Genomic DNA, 23,876 nt, shown 5'->3' on the forward strand with positions numbered 1-23,876 from the left:
AAGCTGCTAATGCTTTGCACTGGGGCTAAGGGGCTGGACCTTCCGAAGCAGGAGGGACCACCCTTAGCCTGGGAGACTGGTCCTGCCCCAAATGCCTCCGTGGACAATTCCTGCACCCCTGCGGTGGTCCAGCTGCTCTGTCCGGAGCCGGGCCCGTCAAGAGGGCTGCTGGGATGTGAGGATGCACGTGGCTCCCAGCCCAGGCAGCTCAGCTAAGCTGGTGCTGTCTGGGACCCGGCCGTGGTGCAGCGCAGCCCTGTGGAGCTTTCCACGTTGATGGAAATGCTCTATACCTGGTCTGCGCGTACAGTAGCCATGGCCACACGTGGCTATCGAGTGTTTGAAATGTGGCCGGTGTGACTGAGAACCCAAATGTTTTATATCATTTTAATTCATTTAAAATTAAGCTTAAACAGCCACATGAGCTTAATGGCCACCGGGCAATATAGCCCTGGAGCCTCCCGGGACCGGCTCAGGCAGGCACACCTGCTCCCGTGGGAGCCTGCAGCCTGGGAACGGCCCCCACCACCCAGCCCCAGGCCTTCTCAGCACTGAGCATGCGTGGGCGCACCTCAGCCCGGGACTCTGGGCATGTCACCCGAGCAGCTCTTGCCCCCAGGAGGCTGGGGAACCTTCTCCATGGGCAGATGGGAAGATGGAGGCCCAGAGAAGGAAAGTAAATTGGCCAGGGCCACACAGCAGAGGGAGGGTTGGGAACCCAGGCTGCGGGACCCTCACCGCCCTCTTTCCACCGCCCCAGTCCTTCAGAAGATGGGGGATCCTGGACAGTGCTCAAAGGGACCTGGCCAAGGTAGTGCCTCGCCCTGACCGGCTATTTTCAGGTAGTGAACATTTGCCCCAGCTGTCATTGCTTAGTCCCCACGAGGCCCCGGGACAGTGCCTGGGTCCTAAGCAAGGAAATGGAGGTTGCAAGCCCAGGCTTTGCGGTCACACAGGCCCGGGGTCACTTCCTGGCCCTGTGCTCACTCTGGGTGACCTCAGCACCTAGCTTTAGATCTCTGAGTTTCCCCATCTGTCCGTGGGAGCAGAAACAGTCTGTCGTGGGTTCGTGGGAGGGTTAGCACAGAACCAGGTATGTACTCTTATCAGTGACACGGGTGCGGTAATCTGGGCGGGATAGGGGGAGAAGCGCAGGCTGCCCACGAGGAAAAGAGCGAGCAGCCTGCGAGCGACAGTGAGTGAAGGGGAGAGGGTGTCGGTGTGGGTGGCGGAAGGTTCTGGAACTGGATGTGATTCCTGATCTCCACTAATCCTCCAGGGGCCCCGGGTGAGGAGGGGCGTCTCCTCTGTGAACCTCAGCTCCCTCCTTGGTGAGGCTGGGGTGCCACAAGTGTGGAACAAAGCAATGGCGGCCAGGAGGGGCTTGGTGGGTGTGAGGCCCGGGGGTCAACCTCGAACCCTCTGCCACAGCTCTGGGCTGACTGGGACCCCTGTCTGGGCTGCCAGGTGGGCATGATCAGAGGGAAGGGGTCTTTTTGGGCCAGAAGACCAGGGCCGGAGGCTGGGCAAGCTCCAGCTGCCCTCCCAAGGGCTGCGCCCTGAGGGGAGGGGCCTCTCTCCCCGCTGTCGTCCGGGGCTCTAAAGATGACAGAGGGCTGGCCGCCCTGCAGCCTCTGTCAGGCCTGGCGTTTCACAGCCATCATGGCCTGTGACTTACGGCGCAGGAAGCCATGATTTATGTGACGCAGTGCAGGGCGCCTGGGCCCGTTCGTCCCGTCTGTAATGAAGTGTCTGGCAGGAGGAGAGGCAGCGCTTAGCGGACGGCTGTTGGGGTGTAAGGCGGGGCTGGGGGGGACTTGGAGGCCATCCATCACCCTCTCTCTCCCCTAGAGGCTGTACAGAATTTTGCTGAACTGGCTGGACAGAGTTGAATCTGTCACTCCTGGCAGAAACCACCCAAGAGCTGAACTTGGCCTTCAACAGAGGCAGCGAAGAAAGAGGGAGGAACGTGAAGACTGACCCAGGAGGCGTGAGGCATGTTCTGCTCCGCCCGGGACAGGGTGCCTGGCCAGGCAGCACCACCCTGTACTAGCCGTCGCTGGGTGCCGCCCTGTGCACGAGTTTTATTGTCTCAGTAACCCGCACGGCGCTGGCCCCGTTTTACAGATGAGGAGACTAAGGGTCAGGGAGGTGGGGCTGGACTTCTCACGCAGGTCTGATTCCAGGGCCCGCTTGCTCCATCAGCTGCCTGTCCCGCCGCAGAGAGAAGCGACCCTGGCTATTAATTCCGCTTCCCAAGGAGCCGGCGCCCGGATCCTTGTCTGGATCTCTGCTGTCGCATCTTTCGGTGGTGGTGAGAGGTGCTGTTAGGCTTTCCCTTTAGGTGGGCGAAAATATCTGTTTACCCTGCAATGGAGCAGTTTCCCCAGGCAAGTCTCTAACTAGCTAAATGGCTTGTCCTGTCTCTGTCAGCTGGGAAGACGCCCACTGCGACACGTGAGCCAGTCTGCAGGGACACGTTGAAGCAGCACTCTCACCTGTCACATGCCCACACAGAGCGCCATCAGCCGGGGCCGGGGACGCGGGGCCAGCTCGGGTGATGGCGGCCAGGCATGGCTCGTGTGCCAGGAGGCTGGCCCCTCCCAGAGAGACGGCAGGGCTTTCAGGGCACTGGACTCTAGACCTCCGAGGGAGGTTACCCTTACGCTGCGTCAAAACGGTGCGCGAGGGTCTCGGTCCACCCAGTCCTCGGCGGGTCAACAGGGAGCTGTCACGGGACCCTCTCAGCCATGCAGGGGCTCCCCCGGGGGAGAATGCTGGAATGGACCCTAGTCTCAGGCAGTGGCTTGGTCCAGCCCCTCATCCTGGGCACACAGAGCTGCTCCATAGGGGTCTTCGTAGAGTACGGGGGTGCGCAGAGCCGGCGTGAGCCCACAGGGACGGCGTGGAGGGGGGAGCGAGGAGACCACACCCGCTCAACCTTTGCCCCCGCCGATGCTGACCATGGTGGGGCCGGCGGGGCTCTGACCCTGGCTGGCTGGGCAGTGGCGGGTGGGCTCTTCCAGCTTGGAGATGATCTCGGGAAGGGGCTGCAGATTCCACTCACCCTGCAAGGAAGGGACCAGGAGATAAACTGAGGCTGGAGGGGTGAAGCGGAGGCCACCTCCCCAGGCCCTTTTCCCAATGACCTCTTTCCCTTAAACTCACCTTGTCCCAAACCAACCCCCCATTGCTACTTGGGGGTCCTCACCCGGAAGTCATCCTAGGCCCCCATCTGCCTCCTTGGCCGCCCCTCACTTCCTTCAGAGAAGCAGTCAGAAGCCCTGGGCACAGGCTGAGTTTTTAGCGATCCCCACCCCCCGCCCCATGACAAGGCTGCATCAAAGGGCACATTTTAACCGCATCAGACGTCTGCCCTAAACGACTCTCTGACGCACCATCATGAGGCCCGCCCTTGGTGCCGGGAATGTTTGATTTATAGCAATTAATCCAGCTCCCAAATGCCTCCAGAAAACCTGCCTTCCAGACTTGCAGGCTGCAGAGCCCTCCACGCCTAACTCAGGACCAGCCTTGGCCTCAGACAGGCGGCTGGCCCGGGGAACACATGAGATGCCTTTGAATCCCAGCGGGTCTCAGATAAGGAGAGAAACCAGCCTGCAGCTTCAGACTGTATGGTTTCTCACCTGCCCCTCCCTGAGCACTTTATTTTTAGACTCCGGGGGAGTTTGCTGGCGGCCTGCTCATACCACCAAGATTAGTCCCGTGATGTGACGGCGTCAGAGAGCGGGTAGCGCCCTTCTGGGGTGGCTGTCGGTTTCTCCCTCTGCAGACCGTCAGCTGTCTGTCTGGGCCCGTCTGTCACCACCAGATTACTCAACTGTTTTGTGTGAGTGTGTCTCGCCAGCTCCTTGGGGTGGAGCCCTGTCACCCACGCCGGGGTCCTCTGAGGGGCCTGGGGCACTAAGGGGTGGGCAGCCGCAGAACTTGCTGCTGGGGGTTGGGAAGGGGCTACGGTGTTCCCAAGGGCGGCGACTGGCGTGCCCCTGACACACACACACACACACACACACACACACACACACACACACACACACACAGGGCAGGCATACCTGGAAGCGGACAGCCGAGGACTTGTTGCAGTGCATGGAGATGGGGGCAAAGCTGTACAGAGCCTTGAGCACTTGGCGGTTGAAGGAGTTCCAGGGCACAGAGGCAAACTGCTCAGGGACAGAGGCTTGAGGGCAGGTGCAGACTTCCTCGCTGTTGAACCTTGTTGGGGGAAGAAACAGCCCAGAGTAGGGTATGGCAGAGGGGAGGGGAGCCCAGCAGGGCAAGTGACGCCTCCCTGTAGATGGGTGGGGTCCCCAGAGTAGCTCTCAGGCCACCAGCCTCCTAACATACTGCCTTGGCCCTGACTCCCTGCTGGCAATGGCTAATAGGTTCATCTCTTCTGCCAGCTTGGATCAGTAGGGAATGACTGCTCCAAGGCTGGGTGGAGGGGGCTTCTCAGGCCAAGTCCAGACTCACTAGGAAACAAGTGCAGAGATCGATTAGTGATGCCTGCCACAGACACCTCAAGGGGGAGTGGAGACATGGTTGCCACATTTGTGCTCCCCCTCCTCCTGGATTCCTCGCTTTCGCCCAGCTGCCTAACAGGGCCTGGGGGGTTCTGGGTTGGGGTTCCCCTGCCATGCCCAGGGATGGGAGGCACAGCAGACGTGCTCCCCTGGAGCCATCACCTGTTCACAAGGTGGAAATACTTCTGCAGGAAGCCGGGGTCCACGGCACTCTTGCAGAGCTCCAGCTGCGTCAGGGGGTAGTAGTGCACGTAGTTGACGCACATCTCCTCCAGGATCCCGAAGCCCCCCTGCGGGATGGAGATGACGCCCGTCAGCAGCGGCGCTTTACTCCGGGACGCTGCCGCTCGACATCTCATATATTCACTGCATTCGTGCATTCATTCGTTCCCTCACCACGCGGTGCCACACCATGTTCTGAGCGAGCAAAGTCCCTGCCCTCTTGGGATTCCCAGCCTTTGCAGGTGAGACCAATAGCAAACAAGTCAGCCAGTACGCTCGTCTCGGGTGGTGGTAAGTGTTGTTAGGAATCAAACTACAACGGAGGCACCCGAGAGGGGTATTAGTGTACCCATTTTATGGATGCAGAAACTGAGTCCCAGGGAGGGTAAAGGGCAAGGCCTGAGTGGATGCAGGCTCCCGACCTTGGCTGGGGAGCTGTCCCTTCAGTCTGCGGTGTGAGCCTGGGGACTGGGGACAGCAGGGGAGGCCTCCCCTCACAGAAGACCCCGCATGGCCACCCGTCATTTCCAGAACTCAGCTCTGGGAGCAGCAGGGGCTGCAGAAGAGGCGCCAGTGACTAGAGGCTGTCACAAGCCACCCAGGGAAACCTGTGGCTTTGTCATCCTGGGAGGGAGCAGAGTGCCACCAGCTTTAAGCCCCTGGCCAGGTCCCTGCTCTCAGAGCCGCTGGACGTGGAGCCCAGACCCAGGAAGAGGAGGAACCTGGCAGCAGAGGGGCCAGGCTGGAGGGAGCAGAGGTCCGCCTGGCAGCAGCTCAGACCCCAGCAGGGCAGGGGCAGGTTTGGGTGCATGGCCCCGGCCCACCTTTGCCTTGCCCAGGCTCCCAGCTCTTTGTGAACAATGGAGTGGGCCTGGGTGGGGTGGGGGGGTTATTTGGCTGGTGGGAAAGTTTGAGGGGAGAAAGGCATCTGCTTCTTTATGGCAGGACAAAAGCACCGTAAAAAGCCCAGCTGAGGGCTCATGCCAGGCAGTGGACAGGGAGCCTGGGCAGCTCTGCTCAAGGATGACTGTTTAAAAAGGAAATTCCCCAGGAGCCGTTGCCCCGCTCCTGAGCGGCACCTCGGGGGAGGGTTTCACCTGTATTGTTCCCTGGTTCTGACCCCCCATTTCCCAAGGCCTCTGGGCCGTCCTGTCCTGGCCTCAGATCATGAAGATAACCTCCCTCCTGGAATTCCACAGATTCCTGTACCTCCTACTACTGCTTGTCTCAGACATCAAAAGAGAGAGTCCCGACCCTCTGCGGGCTGTGCTCAGGAAGCCCTCCCTTTGTCTCCACCCTGGGCTGGAAATCACATTTCAGGCCCGGGGCTGTCAGAGTGTGGGAAGGCCCTGCTGCCCTCCGCTGTCATCCCGCCTGGTGACGGGGCCACCTCCCCGAGGAGGGTGCGGGGCGGTGGCCCGAAGCCCTCAGGAACACTCACGTGGCCACAACATCCCTGGACGTGACACCATTTCTCCCGGATGAGGTCGGGTGGGGCAGGGAGCATGGCCCTCGCAGAAGCAGCACGGAGCAGGGCTTGGCCTGGGGGGCTCCCCTTCACCGTTCACCGGCTGGATGCCAAGCAGGTGCCTGACATCTCCCACCCTCAGCCCCAGTGGCCTCGCCCACAGGGTAGGAGATGCTGCGGTCCTGCCTGGGGCGTTGTTCAGCTCACAGACTCCCTACCGAGAGGCGGCACGTGCAGTGTTGGCGCCTGGACCAGCCCTGCTCCCTGCCAGCTGGGTGCCCCCAGTTGCTCCATCTCACTGTTTCCTGGGACAGCTGCCTCAGAGGGTCCTGGCCAAGCTTCAAGCGTTCCTACGCACAGACAGGCTGAGTCATTACAGCAAGTCCTCCGCGTGGAGAAGGGCTAGGGTTAGGAGGCGCTCCACGTTAGCGGCTGTGTGATGTGCTGAGCCCCCCCTTGCAGTCCCATAAAGAAGGTGCTAGCGGGCTTTCCTGGTGGCGCAGTGGTTGAGAGTCCGCCTGCCGATGCGGGAGACGCGGGTTCGTGCCCCGGTCCGGGAGGATCCCACATGCCGCATAGCGGCTGGGCCCGTGAGCCATGGCCGCTGAGCCTGCGCGTCCGGAGCCTGTGCTCCGCAACGGGAGAGGCCACAACAGTGAGAGGCCCGCGTACCACCAAAAAAAAAAAAAAAAAGAAGGTGCTGGGGTTTAGGGCAGGGATGTGTGCCTGCAAAGCTCTCCTGCCCCCGCCACCAAGTCTGTGACCACAGACCCAGAGCAGTTGTCACCTTAAATCCAGACGGAGGGAGGGGTCACGAGGCAGGAAATTTACAGGCACACGGCCCGGGGCTAAATGCCTGTTCAGCCCTAGTTGTCAGGTGTGTGACTTTCAGCAAGTGTCTCCCCTCTCTGAGCCTCAGTTTCTCACCCATGAAAACAGAGACGAGGATTCCTACCTTGGAGACTGGTGTGAACCCTAAATAAGAGGTGGAAACACCCCAGTGTCCATCTACGCGTGAATGGCAAACAACTGTGGTCCATCCACACGATGGAGTCTTATTCAGCCAGAAAGAGGAGTGAGGCACCGACTCACACCACGGCTTGGATGAAGCTTGAAAACACGATGCTGAGTGAAAAAAGCCCGTCACAAAAGGGCACAGATTATATCATTCCGTGGAGCTGAAAGTCCAGAATCGGTAAACCCACAGAGACAGAAAGTAGATCAGCTATTGCTTGGGGCTGAGGGTATGGGGCTGAGGGATTTGGGCTTCCTTTGGGGGCAGGAAATGTTCTAACATTGACCGCGGTGACGGTCGCACGTAGCAAATATTCTAAGCGTCATTGAATCGCACACTTGAAGTGGGTGAATTGTACAGCATGTGAATTATATCTCAATAAAGCTGTCTTAAAGGAAACTAAATGGGACAGAGAGTAGACGTTCAAGGAACGTCAGCTGAATGAAAAGACAGAGCAGTCGCGGGTGCAGACCAGAGTTCCTGGGGAGGGGAGGGGACCGCACAGGCTGGGACGCAACACCAGGTCTGGTGCACTCGGAACCTCGTGATTCCCGGGGTGATTCCTGGGACCTACGCTGACTATCGAGACAGTCAGAGACTCTGTCAGCAAGGGGTCAGCGCGCTCGGGCGGTCTTGCTCTGTGCCTGTTGACCCGGCACGATTGTTAACAGGGCCGCCCTTTGTTCTCAGAGGTGCCCCAGCTGTTCGATTCGTCACGTGACCACCTCTCTGTTGGTGCCACCTGCACACCTAGCCCTGGACAGGTCCTCCTCCTGGGCTGCCCACAGCCCAGCCCAGGTGAACCCGTGCCCCAGCCCTCCGGAGCAGAGTCGACTACCTTTACACGGGATTGTCTTAGCATGAAGCCCAAAAGGGGACAGCGTAACAATGAACGTCTCCGTAGCCCCCTTATTTTTGCTGATGAACAGTGTGTTAGAAAAGTGGCTGCAGGTTTGTTACCAAAGGTGTGAGAATGACCTTTGTCCTCTGCCTGCCCGCCCGCCTCCCCTCTGCCTGGCCCTCCCAGCCTCTCCCCCTCCTTGGTCTCTGTCTGACAATCGCCTCTCTTGGCCCTGCTCCCAACGCTTCCACCGCGTCTTTAGTTTTATCCCAACTCTGCTTGTCGCTGGTGGCAGGGAGCAACCTCACGGCTGTGGCCGCTCCCCAGCACCGGCTCTAGTGTTGATATTTATTGCCGTGGCGCTCTACCTAGGGCAGCCGTCAGAATAACCCAGAGAGCTTGTTAAACCTCGGGTCGCGGTGTCACCACCCAAATTCCAGCTCCAGCTCGATAGGTCTGGGGAGGAACCGATGAGTTCACCATCGGTTTCTTTTACCAAGGTCCCAGGGGACGCTGACGTTGCTGGTACAGGGGATGCTGACGTTGCTGGTACAGGGACCACACCCTGAGAGCCACTGGTTGACTGAAAGAATGAAGGAGGGGCAGCCCTGCCCTCTGGTCTAGAGGAGATAAGACTTGTCCACGTGCTCTGCAGCAGATGGCAAGAAGCCAGGTGACTTACCACGGTGGCCAGCTTCCTGTCTCCCGTGTTGTATGTGCAGGAAGTGATGAGCACGTCTCCCTGAGAACCAAGCCGACAAAGGCCCGTCAGCACCGGCCCGCGTCGGGTACCAGGTGCCCTGGGCCCGTCCCACCTGGTGCCTGACTGCGGTAGTCAATCCACTACTGAGGAGCCCAGCAGTGGGCCCAGGGTGCCCACACACGAGGGTCCCTCTCTGAGTGTCCCCAGGGGGTGATTACTCGTCGGCCTCTGTGGCCCCCTCCTACATGGGACAGAGCCGGCTGGTGGTTGCCTGGGGCTGGAGGGACCCACGGTGACCCCCATGCCCTCATCTCTCCCTAAAGCTCTCGGGTCTGCGGTCAGCTGATCAGGCGGGAGGATGCTTGTCACCCCAAGTGCAGTCTGGTCCCGGCCCCTCTGCGGCCCCTCCGTGCAGTCCCGGTGAGTCTCACGGTGGGGCAGCCCCAGCCCCTGTCCTGCATGGACCTGGCTCTGGAAGGCCTTCCCCAGCCTCTGCCCTCCCCCATTGCTTCCTGTCCCTCCCCACTGGGGACAGCACTCCTGGCACTCCTGGCACTCCTGGCCCCCCGTCCCTAACCGGGCACTCACCGGGTGGACGGACACGACCTTCTTCAACATGCGGATCTCCTGGGGTGGGCAGAGTTGGGGGAGGGGAGGGGCAGAGAGGGGGAGGGGCAGAGCAGGGGGGAGGGGGAGACTTCAGAGTACTGCAGACACAGCCCCCCCGATTCCTCTGTGGGAAGCCAGGACTGGTTAAGTTTGGCCTCCGGTCAGGAACAGATTAGGACAAGAAGGTGGTCATCTAAGATGGATGTTACCATCAAGCTGCCAGGGTCCCCCGAATCCCGCAGTCGGCCACACGCCAGGATCCCCCACTGGAGCCCCTCCCCCAGATGAAATCCGCAAGAGGAACCGGCTGGCTGTGTGTACTCCTCGGGCGTCTGGGCTGGCCCAGGAGAGGGAGCCCCGGAATGGGGACGTTTCTATGGCCGTCGGGAGAGAGAGGGTCGGACAGCCCACAGCCATGCCCTGCGCGGGCCAGCAGGGTGGGGCGGGGCGGGGAAGGGGTGTGGGGTGGTGGGCCCTACCTGGAAGTGAGGGCTGTAGTGGTTGTCTCTGTTCACAATCTCCTTCTCGCGGCCGTCCCGGGCCAGCACCGTGACCACCTTCCTGCCCGTCAGGTGCGTGTGGAGTTGAGAGGCGAAGATGTGGATTCCGGAAGGAGGCAGAGCCTGCGGGGATGGGGGGGGGCGTCAGGGCCTGGCCACGTGGTTGTCTGCACCCCCAGGGCCACAGAACGGCCATGTGAGTACTTCCCTGGACCGTTTGCATCACCCAGGCCCTTCCTTCTCCCGGATCGGTGAAACCCCCCATCAGAAAACTCAGTAGAGGGACGTCCCTGGCGGTCCAGTGGTTCAGAATCTGCCTTCCAAGGTAGGGGACGCAGGTTCGATCTCTGGTTGGGGGACTAATATCCCATGTGCCTCGGGGCAGCTAAGCCCGCGCGCCGCAGCTGGAGAGAAGCCTGAGGCTCGTCCGGCTGCCGACGGCTTCCCTTTGGGTCCTCTCTTGAGCCCCCGAAGGCTGGTAGGTTCGTTCTGCCTCTATTCCACAGACTCTAGGGTCCTCACGTCCGGCGGATGACGTGGGACAGCAGTGCCGGCCGTCCTGTCAAGCCTCTGCCAGCCTCCAGCACTGGCAGGTCCCCAGCTGCCCTCGGCACGACCTCCCTTCATCTGCGTGAGAGCCAGGCCGCTGTTCCCTGCCGTCACCGTCACCTGGTACTACAGCCGTGGCGTGACCGTGAAGCTGCAGGCGGGCAGCACGGAGGAAACAGGCCAGCCCTCACATCACCACCAGGGCAGACGGCCATTTTCCAGATGTTTCTCTTGCGTTAACATTCACTTGATTTAGACAGAACGTTTCCTAAAATGGATTACGCACGTCCAGCGTTTTCTACTCGACGTGGTCCTCTCCCTGACAACACACCGCCGTGTTCGTCCACCCCATCGGCTGCTCCGGGAGGTCCTGGTGCCCTCGCCCCGTCACTGAGCGATCCCAGGCTGCTGCACTTCCGCACGTTACCCGATTTCACGTTTGTGCTTCTATCTTGTTCTCCTCCAGCTACTGTCCCCTGCCCTCGTCATTATGAGGACTGGGAAACCTTGTGGCCACATTTGTGACCATTGGGGCCAGGCCTGGGAGCACCTGCTGAACAATGGGGCCCTGGGTTTCTCCCGTCTGGTCCCCAGAGGCCGACCACTGGCCCAGAGCCGTGGGTGTGTGACAGGTGCAGGGGGATTGCCGTCCTGGGGCCTGTGGTCCAAAACACTGTGCTTCTTCTTGGCTGGTCTTGGGTGAGGATACCTAGACCAGGCCAGACTTCCGACTGCAGAAATCACGCCCCTCGGAGGTCTGCTAACGGAGATGAGATCCCCCACTCTGCCGGAGGCCCTTCCATGAGAGTCCACAGAAATGCGATTTTCACAAAGAATGTACCATTTAAAGGGGAACAAGAAAACGGAGTTATTTTTATTTGGGGCTGTAAAGTATTTAGAGACTCTGGTGAGAGAAGGCAGGGCTGCATTCCCAGGCTGGTGACAGGCGTATTCTCAAGGTCAGCGGGTCAGCATGACCCGTGTACCCTGGGCAAAAGTCAGTCACTCGGCCTGGGGCCCCTCTATGCCGGTGAGTCTGCAGCCCCAGCTCCAGGCTCAGGCCACAGAGACTTTCACACGGCAAGGTGTCACCACGTTCTGGGGCCACGGGAAAGTGTCAGATGCTGCTGTGGTTACGGTCTGTCCCCCCTGGTCTCAGATAAGAGCTGACCCACCGTGGATGCAGACGAGGCCAGTGCAGTCTGACAGCTCTGTCCCTTCAGTTCGAGGGCCCTTTGCTTGCCTAAGACTTGGAGGCTCAGGGAGCTCCCCAGGGAATCCATTCACTGGGAAGACAGATCCGCATATAAACCGCATCACAAGGCAGGCTGCTGTGAGAAGTCAGAGAGACCCCTGTTTGACTCCTCACTCTGCAACCAGAGGCACTGTGGCCCCGGCAAGCCTCAGTCTCCCCATCTGTGAAGTGGGGACGCTAACACTCACCTTGCAGGTCATCGTGAGAAGCAAAGGTACCACATGGGAGAGAGTGTTTGCAGCGTTCCCAACAGACCATGCCGTTAACACCCACCATATAAAAAGAACTTTTGGCTTCTTTTACTATTGGTTTCTACCAGTAGTAAGACAGACAACCCACTAGAAACACTGGACAACGTTATGAACAGATATTCGCAGAAAGGAAGGGCAAATGGCCAAGAAACAGGTGCAAACACCCTCAACTTCTACAAATGGGGAAATTCAAACTGAACGACAGTGACGTTCTTCTCCCAAGTGATTGAGAAAATATTTTAAGCATTGATAATACGGTGGGTCAGGAAGTCTGGGGCACCAGGCACCCTCTGGTACTGTGGGGGGAAGAAGCCCCAGAATGGGCTTTCTGGGGGGCTTTTTGCCAGATTTATTCAAATGAAAGCTCACATCCCTGTGCGCGGCAATTCCACCTCTAGAATACACCTGATACACACTTCCCGCGGGCACAGAATTTCCCTGAGGGCTTCTTCCTGTCAGTGGAAAGTTGACAGCAGCCTGGATACTGGTGACGAGGGGACAGTTCAGCACAGGCCGGGACTGGGGGAGGCCAGGGAGAACCGAGGGCCCAGAATTTGGGGAGTCACTTCCGCTCCTCCCGAAGCTCGGTCCCTCCACCTGCCCCCGAGTCTAAGCGTTACCTGTGCCACACCTGCCCTCGCACAGCAGCCCTGGGCGTCAGGGCTCCCTTGTGTCCTGCGCCCCAGGCACCTCGCTGGCCTCACCTGGTCCGGCGCCAGTGAAGTTCCCACTGAATCTGTGCTGTGCGTCGGTTAAAGGGCGTCACAGACAAACGTTCACTCTTCAGTTTGTTTTTAAACATGCCGCATGTAAGGGCTTGTAGAAACAGGTAGGGGAAAAGTCCGAAGGGGCACCAGAGATCCAGCAACTGGCTACCTCGGGGAGGGGGAGAGGCTGCCGGGACCCAGGGGTGTTAGCTGCGCTGCCTGCGCTTCTCATGGTGAATGGGTTGTCTGTCTCGTTCATGGGACGAGCATGTATTTTAAACACTGGTTCAGGTTTGGACTAAGCGGGAGCCAGTTATTACTGGAGAGGAAGGTGCAGACGCACGCCGGCCGGCGGGACGGCTCCTTGGCGTCCAGAGGAGGTCGGGGGGGGGGGGCGCTGGTGGAGCTGCAGGGTGGGGAAAGCAAAGCCACAAGCCGCCGACCTCGGCCCCCACCCTCGGGGCCTCAGCAGGGGAAGCAGGGCGGTGCCAGGCCCAGCCCCATGTCCGGCCCACTCACCAGCTGGGTGCACTTGTCCGTGCAGTAGCCGGTGAGGACGAAGCCCGTCTCCTGCGGGGGGATGGCCATCACAGGCGTGTACACCAGGCCCAGCTCCATGATGCCCGCGTCGAAGCGCCTCAGCGTGGCCGTGTAGTACAGGCGGATGCCCGAGGAGTCGCGCCGGCCTGGGAGGAGGAGGGACGGAGGTGAGCGGGGCCCCTCGCCCCTCGCCCCGCCTGGCACACGGACCCCCCCAGCCACCCTCAACCAGGAGGCACCAGTCACCCACACCCGCTCCCACCTGCATTTGTTCCCACACCTGTTTACCCCAGAGGAACGCCATGGTTACAAGGACCGATTCACCTGTGCAATTCCCACGTGCAAGGCAAGAGCCATTGTTTCCGTGGAAACGAGGTGAATGCTTTGGAAAGACTTGATTAAGGCAACGAAAGAAAACCCAAAACCGTGCTGTTGGGCCGGGTGAGGTGCCTGCGGTGCATTCAGGAAGCTCGCCAACGCCTCGGAGGGCTTGGGGAGTGCTTTGATGTTCTTCCTGCTGGTTCCAAGGGCTCTGAGCTGGAACTGACCAGCAGGACACCTGTCGGTGAGGTTTGGGCAGAGAGCAGGGCGTGGCCGCTCTCACAGAGGAGCCTCGGCCCCATCGGGCAGGTGAGCGTGAGTCTGTGTGGTGAAGTCAGCAAGAAGCATCTAAGACACATCCTTCTTGTGGCCTCTCTCCCTCCTTCCTCCTTTGATTCCTGTCCTGCGGGGTTGACCCAGGGGCTGCGTATGCTGGGAGGACATCGCAGGAGAAACCTAAGCAGGAGCGTGGACCCCTAGAGCAGGGTCAGTGCTAAGGGTGCAGCCCCCCCGGCTCACACACCGTCCTGGGTCCCATCTGCTCAACAGTGTGCTGTGTGCTCTCAGGCAAGTTGCTGTCCCTCTCTGGGCTCGAAGTCAAGGACCTCTTCCAAAGAAGAATTTGGTGCTTCTGCCCATCATGTTCCAGCCACACCTGCCAGGTCTTCTTGTCAACAAATTGGAGAGTCCACAGCTCCCTGGGCAGCCTCCCAGCGATCATACGAAGCTGACGGATGGAGGTCTGGGGATGCCGGCACCCACAGGTCTCGAGTAATCCTTTCCCTGCCAGGAGTCGGTCAGCGAGGCCCTGGCATCTCGGGGCTAGTCCCATGGGAGAGGAGTAGGGGCTGGACATGGCCCATCCCCTCGGAATGGGCAGGAGAGCTGGGAGCTGGGCGGGGGAGCCCGTGTAACTGAAGAATCATCCTCCCGCGATGACAGACGGGGAAACTGAGGCCCGGAACCTGAGCTGAAGACCCTGCTCAAGATTGCAGGGCTGGGAAGTGGCCGAGCTGGGACCCCAGCCCAGGGCACCTTTGGGGGCAGGGCTGTCTCCCTGCTCAGCTGCTCTGAGGCAGAGCTGAGGACACACCGTCTTGCCTCTGCCTCCCTCCCTCCCTCCCTGCCCCGTTCTCCTCCTGCAATGTCCAGACTCAGCCTCTGTATCTCTGGGCTGATTACATCAGAGGATAATAATAAAAAGCGAGATGCAATTGGTTAAAATTCAGATGGGGATTAAATAGTGAAATAATTGTTGAATTTTGATATTTAGAGAAAAGAGACCGATCTCCAGATTTGCAAAGTGACAGGAGCATCTTTACATTTGGCAAAAGATCCATAAATACAAGCAGATAATCAGCAAGAGACAGACTTCCCTGACGCTTAAGGAGTTTTCAAAAATCCATTTGCTTTCAGGCTTTAAATGAGCAATAAATCCCGTGTCATGCTAAGGCCCAAGCTGACGTACACTCCTCTGTGTGCGCTGCAGATAATTCCAGCGGCGGCACAAAGTGTTAGTGACGCAGCCGGGAAGAAGTCGCTGGTGCTATTGGTTGAGCACAGCCTGGTGCCCGCACCCAGCTGGGAGCGTTACATGCACGAGCTTCCCCAGCCTCAGGACAGCTGAGGGAGGTCAGGAAGCAAGGGTAGGGGTCACCCACCCGGGGTCACGCAGCTAGGGAGACACAGGCTGGGACCTGGCTGGGAGCTGATGTCTAATCTGTCAGACTATTTCTGCCCCTCACTTACACAAATGAAAAATGTCATTTAAAAAAAGAGAGAGTGAGTGAGAGGAAGAGGGCTATGTGACAATATATGGCAAGAGATGCCGGTGAAACAGAGAGGGGAAAATGTTTTCCGTTTCGGATACAGTATCTGCTGGCAGCGTCACCCTAAAGACTGACCCTGGTGGTTCCTCCTTCAGGCACAGGATGATCCAGCAGTCCCTGCTCTCTGCCCCCACCTCGCTTTCCCATCCCCTGCATTGCAGCCAGGCTGGACCCCCTGTCTCCCTTTCCCACCTCCGTGTCTGTGAACAGCACAGCCTATCCCTCCATCTGGAATGAAGCACCTGTCAGCTTCCCCTGTGAAAATGGTCCTGTCCTCCGAGGCCCAGGTCACAAGCTGCCATGATGCCGCCCAGACCATGTGGACCCTTCCTTTCATACTTTCTTGCACTTTGCTTGTGTCTCCCTCCTAAAAAGCCTTTGCACCTTTCTGGACCTAAGGTCTGGTGTGGTAAATTGGGGAATGAGACATGATCCTGCATCTCACAGGAGGGGGTCTTGTGGATTTCTGTCTGCCTAGTATAAATTCAACAGCGCGAAACAAACAAGAGCCACCCCTCCAGTGCCCAGGGCAGACATCGCTAATCAATCCCAGTACGGCCTTCAGCTGCCTTTCCAGCAGGGAGCTGGAGCTGCAGCTGAGGGTCAGTCAGAGGAGTCCCGGTGAGCAGAACCTGTTTGCCGCCCTGACACAGAGCACATGGAAATAAAATCCCATCGACACATTCACACTCCAGGCATGCGTTTGCTCTGTGGTGACAGGTTTTGAGAAGCAGGAGGGAAGTTCATAGCCAGAAACGCCCCCCAGTGAGCCAGGCACTCCCTTTGCCCTGAGGACAGTCCTGGGGCTGTGCCTCCCAATGGTCAAACCATTGGCGGCTGGGTTCTAGGCAGGGATCGTGTTGGCTCTGGAGTGGCCTGCATCCTGCCATCCTGCCATGTGCCCTGTCCTGGCCCAGCCTGTTCTGGGGACGGCAGAGCCGCCTCTCATGGGTGCTGGAGAGTCACCCCTTTGGGGAGGGGAGGTCAGGGTTGGGGGGGCATCTCCTGGTCTGAGCAGCCTCACAGAAGTTAGATTTTCAGGGGAGACGGCACATGCGACCACTCCGGCCTGTGACCTCCCTCCACTGTCTGGGACCCCGTTGGTTGGCACACCTGATGCTAGCATTCTGCTCTGTCGGGTGCCAATGAGGAAAGGGTGTGGGAGGAGGGGTGAGCTGTGTTTCCTCAGATGGACCCGACATCTAAATGTTCCTTAAAGCTTCGGAATCAGACCCAGCTTGCCAGGTTCAAGTGTGGGCTCGACCACAGCGTGGCTGCACCACTGAGGCCACGGAGCCGGGTCAGACCAGACCTGCTGGCTCTCAATTCCTACTCGCTTCATGGCCCTGGAGGCATCCCTTCACCACTAGCTTAATTTGCTCTTCTGCAAAATAGGCACACAAGAAACCTCTACCTGCCTTTCCCAGGTGGTACCTGGGACAGCGTGGTGTTGGTGGCAGCTGTGTTTATGAAGGGGGAGGGGTGAAGATGCTGGGCCCCCACCGTGCGGATGAGCCAGCCGATGAGACTCTGCCTGGGGAGCCCACCGCAGGCCCAGGAGACGGGCCGTGAACAAGAGACAAGAGGCACGCAGGCCGCGGTGGGCCACGCGACAAGGAGGCTAGAGCTGGGGGGAGAGGGGTGCGGTGCTAAGCCCCGCCAGCCCGGCTACCTTCCTAACTGGGTATGGCCGCGCCCAGCATTCCCGAGGGGAGGACGGCAAGGCTGGAAGCACACCTCGGAGCTCCCTACCTTTTATCATCAGCGGGTTGTGGTAGTGGACTTCCAGGCGGAGAAATCTGGAGGACCCAGGGCCCCCGAAAGCAAGGCCGGCTTCCTCTGGGTAGTAAAAGGCCTGCAGGGAGCAGGGAGGGCAGGGTCAGGCCAGGCAGACAGACTGGGGTGTCAAGAGAGGGGTCCCGGGGCGGTCAGGGCATACCCACCCATGTGCTGGGGCCTGAGCTGCAGTGAGTGCTGTTGGTGGGGCAGCCAGATTAGGACTCTCCCCGTGATGGGCAGCTCACTACCAGCCCATGCAACGTTCCTATTAGACTCGGGGTCAGGGAGTGGGGAGAGCTCATGCCCCCAGGCGAGCCCACCGCCCAAGCCCCTCCTCTGAGCCGGTGGAGGAAGCTGCTGGAAGACCCTGGACACAGCCCAGGGAGGCCAGCCCCGGGACCACCCTGTGCACAGACCCGTCCAAGTCCAGCGGAACTTGATCGGGGAAATGAGAGCGATGCCCACGAGGAATGTTAGGTCGTGGGGCTCCTGCATTTTTACAGGAAAGTAACGGAGGCTGGAGAAGGCGTTCGTGGCTCAAAAGAGCCATGGGATTCCAACGATGCACAGGTGGTGGGGAGACGGGGTTATTCGGGGCCTGGGTTGCCCTGGGGGCCTCACTTCTTGGAGGCTCTCATGCATAACTGGGGGCCCCCTGGGGAGATGCTGGGAAGGGCACGCACCTTGGCGCCCAGGGCCCAGGCGGCCAGCACATGGCGACAGTAGTTGAGCCGCTCCGGCTTCATCTTGGAGTCGCAGGGCCCGCTGAAGTGGGGGAAGCTCTCGAACTCGGCTGCGCACTGGAAGACCTCCATGTGGTGCACCAGGGCCTCGTTGCCCTCGGTGACGATGGGCTCGTACTGCGGGAGCAGAGCACCAACTGGACCTGGGACAGCGGACCCCGCCCGCCCACCTGCTCACCCCCACGGGTGGGGCTGTCACCCAGCAGCTCCCTTCCGTGGGCCTCTGCGTGCCCCTCTGTAAAATGGGAGGGTTGAGCCAGGTGATTTCCAGGGGTGCTTCTGGGGCTCAGGTTTGGGGGTGGAGCCACCAACCTGGAAGCAGGCAGAATCTGCCAGAAGCTCACGGTGAGCTCAGGAGCAAAGGGAAGGGGGCCCAGGCCAGTCATCTCCCGATAAGGGGGCTGGGGGACAGGAAGGCCGCCGTCCTCGTGTGAACGTGGCAGTGGCTGCACAGACACACGGAGGCTGCCCGAGGCAAGGCTGAGCCTAGGGGGCAGGTGCAGCACTGAGTCAGGCCCACCACTTCCTGCTGTGTGACTTTGGGAACTCACACTACCTCTCTGGGCTGCACGTCCTCGAATGGAAATAAGAGTGATAATATCTAGCACTATGTGTATAGTATTGTGGTGATGGAGGGAGTAAACCACCTCCTCTTTCCCCCAGGCCAGGCAAAGAAGGGACATTCAACAGCTACTGTCGTTACTGTTATATCTCCAGGAAGGTGTTTAGAGCCATTGAGCTCTGAGTTGAGCTGTTATTTCATGAAGGAGGAGGGTGTCCTGACGGACAGATAAATAGCTAGACAGCGGTTCCAGTCCCGAGATAAGATGCAAAAATCAATACATCAGTTGCCTTTGGTCCAGGCTGGGAAGCTGGGGTGCAGCAGCCCTGGGAGGGTGGGGAGTGAGCAGGGTGACGGGGGGCGGGGCAGAGCACACTTGTGGCTGCAGAAAGTTCAGACCCTGCCTGGGGTCCACACCACAGAGGTCACTGGTCCCAGCAGGACCACGGACAGCTCCCCGGGGCGGGACACCTCCGAGGCCCCAGGTGGGAGGCAGAGCTGGGATAGGGCTGGGCCCACGTACCATGACGATGTGGTGCCGAGGGAAGCCGTCGGGGAGCTCGGTGATGTGGCACCAGTACGTGGTTTCCCGGCCGGGGACCAGGACGTCGGGGGCGCGGACCTCCATGGTGCGCACGTCTGAGGGCAGGGCCGGGACGGAAATGTTGGGCTTCAGCAGCTGCACCCGCTGCAGCCCCGTCTGCAGGCTGGAGACGTTGATGGCCTCCAGCGACTGGAACGGCTCCTCCAGGATCCCGTACACCAGGTGGACGGTGCCGTCCTGCAGGCGAGACAGGGCCCGGCACTCATCCACTCACACCCCCAGAGCTGGGCTCCTGGTGACCGGGGAGATGCCAGGTCCCTACCCACCCGTGCCTGGCTGGTGACATGCCCGATTCTCACTTCTCTGAAGGAGGGGAGCTTTGAGGCTCTGTGTGGACCTGGCTGGGATTCAATCCAAGGCCGACCGCCCCCAGAGCCCGCGGTTTGCACCAGCCATTAGTACATGTTGTCTCCCTAAATTCCTTCTATCTACATTTGCTTAGCGTCCATTCAACCAACCATTGCTGGGTCGCTGTGAACCAGGCCGGCTGGCTCACCTGGGACATGTGTTCCCTCCACCACCCCCAGGGTCACTGGGGACAGGGCTGTTCTCTGCACAGGTGTCTCAGAGCTCCAGGCAGGAGGCTTCCCCACACCCAGGCTGCAGGCTCTGAGCTGAGCACACCTTGGCACCAGACGCCATGCAAAGTTCCGGGAGAGGGTCCTCTGCCTGCCCTTGCCCTTGTCCGTGGGGAAGGTGAGCCAGCAGGGTAAGGACTCAGACCTCCTTCTGGAAGGGCACTCCTTCTGGCTCCAGCTCTGTCCCCTCTCTGCCGTGTGTCCCTGGGCGAGTCCTCCCCTGTCTGGCCTCAGTTTCCTCGTGTAGCACTGGGCCAGCCCATGTCGCTGACGCGTCATAAAGATAACACAGACTTTGGGTGTCAAGGTGCCTTGGAAAGTGGAGAGGATTTTGCCTTCAGGAGGGAACTGGCTTGTTTTTCCCTAAGGGTCTAGGAGCAGCGTGAGAAGCCTAAGGATTTTTAGATCTGTTGCGGCTGTGAATTCCTAGACAGAGCAGGCCGAGCCTTACAGATCATCTAAGTCCCTTTTACAGACAGGTAAACTGAGGCCCAGAGGAGGAGGGGACCTGCCCGGAGCCTCACAGTCCGTTGGCCACAGAGCCAGTCTGGGAAACCAAGTCTCCTGGGCTCTTTCCAGAATTCTCCTGAAGATGCTGGACCAGGAAGAGAGAACTAGTCAGGAGGAAGACCACTCAGGTCCCTGTCTGAAAGCTTCGGGGCGAGACCAACATCTAGAAACACGTCAGCTACGTGTCAACCAAGAGCTGCTTGCTTGAGGGATCAGACGCCGATGGCAGAGCTGGTTTCTCCCCACCTGCCTTGTCCCCACCCAGCCGCCTCTGGAATCCATGCTCTGTGCACGGCCGGCCCAGGGATACCGCCCTGGTATGCGAGAGGGCTCCACGCAGCCCACGGTCTCCTGGGCAAGCGGGCTGCCACCCACCTCGATGAGGTAATCCTTGGGGTCACAGGTGCCAAAGGGCCTCTTGAACAGCAGGGACAGGCCTTCCCGGGTCCTCTGTGCCCGCAGCAGCTGGTAATCCTGCTGGGCGTCCAGATGGATCTGCCCCTTCTGGTCACTCCAGGCGTCCTGTAGAGGCAAGGGCGGGCTCGGAGCACAAGGGGCCGAGTTCAGCGTTGGCCGCCCGCGGTGCAGCCCCTGGACATACCTCGCCCTGGGGCTCCTGGGGTTCTGCCCGGGGTGGGCGTCACACCCACACTCGGTGTCTGCCTGAGACAGTGGAGTTGACGTCCAACCCCACTCTCTTCCTCTGTGCCCTTGACACACGGCCTCAAACGCCAGCCAGGACTCACTGGGGCTGGTTAGCCATGCAGGTTCCCAGACCTCTGGGTGGGACCCGGGAGCCTTAGACAAAGAATCGCCTTTGGTCTGTGGAGGGAGGGACCCTAACAGCACACGGAACCTCGGAGAGGGTTTGCCCACCCTGCACTTGCACTCCCCTGAGAGTGAGCCCGCCTGAAACGCCGCCCCCCCCAGCATCTTGCCCACCTCGCCCTAGTCTTAGCCTTGCCCGGAGAGGGTAAACCGAGGCCCAGGAGGAAACGGACCTGCTGCATTTCCCCAGGATGTCCGAGGGTGGTGGTTCTGGCCAAACCCTGCCCTCCCCTCTCCCTAGCTGTTTCCCTGGCACCAGGCTCTAGGGCTCGGCCACGCCGGGGCTCCAGGCCAGGGCCCGGAAAGCCGTCCACCTGGCAAGGAGGCTGTGAGGGAAACCCTGCCCCCGACCAGCAGGCCGCTATTCCAGTTCAGGAACAACACGGGACCACCAGTCCTTGGCCTTAGGATTTTCTTAAACCCTGCATTCAGGGCTGAAGCATGTTTTCCTCATTTCCTTGAGCAAAAAAGAAACCTGCCAAAGATTTTGCCACATTTTCCCTAGAGAAAAGCACAGTGGAGCTCGTGCTGGGGTGCACTGCTGATCTGCAGAAGGACTCGTTTTAAACAGAAGCAGAAAGTCAGCTCGTGAGCCTTCGGCTGGAAGTCTAGAATTAATTGTTGAACATATTTGCTAAAGGAGGAAAAACAAGTCTGACATTTGTTTGCATAGGAATTTGTTGTGCAAATTAATCCTGCCTGTGCTGGAGGACCGAGTGGCCCCAGCTCTCCTGGCAGCCGGGGAAGCTGCTTCCGGGCTTGCCGGCTCCTCTGGGACGCGCTGCCCAGGTCTTTCTTGGCCGTGACCCGTAGCCACTGAGCATCCTGGTGGAGGAGAGGTGGGACAGCCCGGGGCCCAGGAGGCCCCACCCCGTCTGGCTGGTGGTCGGGCTCACCTACCCTCCCCTGGGAAGTATGCGGAGCTCCTTCCTTCCTGCAGAGTTGTGGCAGGGGTTGGACAGAGCACCACCGGCTTCCAGAAAGACCAGCTTGTGTGAACTCACACATCGCGAGAAGGTGGAGAGGGATGATTGTACCCACTCTGCAGATGAGGAACGCGAGGCCGGGGGCCTGTCCTGACCCCGGCTTGGAGCACCGCTGGATTCCCACACTTAATTGAAGGAAGAGCCCCGCTGCTCACAGATAAAGTGCCTCCTGACTTAAAAACTGTTTTAACCCTCCTGCGTCTGTTTCCATGAGAGAGTTGGGTTTGGTCCCCAGAGAGGTCAGGGTGGAAGAATGTTGGGTGGCGGCTCAGGGCAAGATGGCTAGGCTCCCCCAACCCAGAGGGCCTCCCTTCAGCCTGTCGAGGGCCCCCAAAACCTCTCTCCTTTGAAGGGAAACCTCCCCCCACTCCTTCTCCCTTTCTGGCAAGAATGGGGGTGAATTTCGGGCGTGGAGGGAAGCGCACGCCCTCAGCGTCCTGGCTTAACTCCACGGACGGTTCGTTCCACGCCCGGGTTGGGGGCCGGGGAGTCTGCACCTGCTCAGGTTACCCACATGAGCCAGCACCGCGTCCTTGGCAGTGGGCAGGCAGGCCAGCCACCGTGCTTGGCCGCGTGTGACCTCTGGGCGTTGTTCATGCGGGTGGGTACGTGGGGCCGCCCTCCCGAGGGCAGGGGCGGTGGAGGACGTGTGTTTATGTGGCGAGTGTGTCCTTCGTGTGCGGCTGTGCTCCTTGGGCACGCTGAGCTCTGTCATTTGGGGCGTGCAGTCAAGGACCGTGGAAGTCATCGATTTCCCATTTTGTCCTCACATCAGCATCCCCGAGATGCCCAAGCTTGGGACACAAGGGATGCCCAGAGTAAACGCGACCAGAGAGGCAGGAGGGAGACTTCCTTTGCCAGGTTAAGGACGGTGAGTGTAGAGGAAAAGGCAAGTTCAGGAGCACTGCGGAGGGAAGACTCACCCCAAAGTGGGCACTGTCCCCGTCGGTCCAGAGCACGACCAGGTCGGCGTTCTCCAACTCGCCACGGTCCGACATCCCAAACAGGACGCCGGCCTTGAGCTCCCGCACCAGGAGCTGGAAGTGGACAGTCTCCTGCACGTAGCTGACATTCCACGACAGCTCCAGGGTCCCCTCGGGGTCCAGGGGGATGCGGTAGGGGAAGGGGCTCTCGGGGGGTGCCGAGCCCTGCAGTGCGGCCACCAGGATGACCAGGAAGACGGCCACCGCTGTGCCGTACATGGAGGCCGCCTCGCGCACGCTGGGGCTGGGGACCTGCATGGCTGGGTGAGCTTGGCCGCCCCACCTGGCCATTTATGTCTCGGCCCCGCAGGGGGTGGGCCCGGGCTCCACCGGTAATCACATTTGTCTGGTGGGGAATTCAATTGTCCCAGTGACCCTCCCACCAGGCCAGGCCCCAGGCCAAACGCTTTGCTGCCCTTGCTTCTCCTAATTGGCACTAATGACACATGGACATCATCAGTGGGAATTGAAGCAGACAGGCTGGTTTCATTCGCTCTGAATAGTCTCCGAGAGGTGTCCGGAAAGGGCTGCTCCCTGCAGGCGGCCTCCAGCCAGGCACTGGGCTGACCACCAGGCTGGCTGCCTGGGCCTGTCCCCGCGGAGCTGACGGATTGGGCCCATGAGCTGCTCCGCCGTGGATGGACAGACTGAGGCTCCGAGGGGTTTCCAAGGTGACCAGTGAGTGACGAGACCTCACGGCCGCAGGCCCAGGGAGCTGCTTCTATCATATAATACTAGAGGGTGGACCGATTTCAAACTAAAGATAAAAGACGATCCCCAAATAGTCCCTGTGTTTAAACACTCTCTCCTTGGCCTGCTGTTCCCACTTTTGTCTTCTCTCGATTTCCCCACAGGCTCCAGCTGGTGCCACAGCTGCTCCAGAAGACGTGGTTGTACTGCTAGGGGTGGGGGCAGATTGCAGGTGGATTTCTGGGGGCCCCAGAGAGCAGGGTAC

At 59.9% G+C, this 23,876-nt stretch overlaps 1 protein-coding gene across 1 annotated transcript; it reads right to left on the bottom strand.

Annotated features, from left to right (window-relative positions):
• Window positions 1–382: 382 nt before the first annotated feature.
• Window positions 383–23,179, bottom strand: DBH (dopamine beta-hydroxylase). The gene is made up of 12 exons (XM_033859018.2): window positions 22,862–23,179; window positions 20,500–20,646; window positions 18,956–19,213; window positions 17,811–17,987; window positions 17,101–17,203; window positions 13,178–13,344; window positions 9,876–10,019; window positions 9,376–9,414; window positions 8,767–8,826; window positions 4,701–4,828; window positions 4,071–4,230; window positions 383–3,068 (listed from the first exon to the last, which is right to left on the bottom strand). The coding sequence occupies exons 1-12, from the start codon at window positions 23,177–23,179 to the stop codon at window positions 2,937–2,939; spliced, it is 1,833 nt and encodes a 610-aa protein (XP_033714909.1). The 3' UTR covers window positions 383–2,936.
• Window positions 23,180–23,876: the final 697 nt, after the last annotated feature.

Source organism: Tursiops truncatus, chromosome 6, assembly GCF_011762595.2.
Source record: "Tursiops truncatus isolate mTurTru1 chromosome 6, mTurTru1.mat.Y, whole genome shotgun sequence".
NCBI lineage: Eukaryota > Metazoa > Chordata > Mammalia > Artiodactyla > Delphinidae > Tursiops > Tursiops truncatus.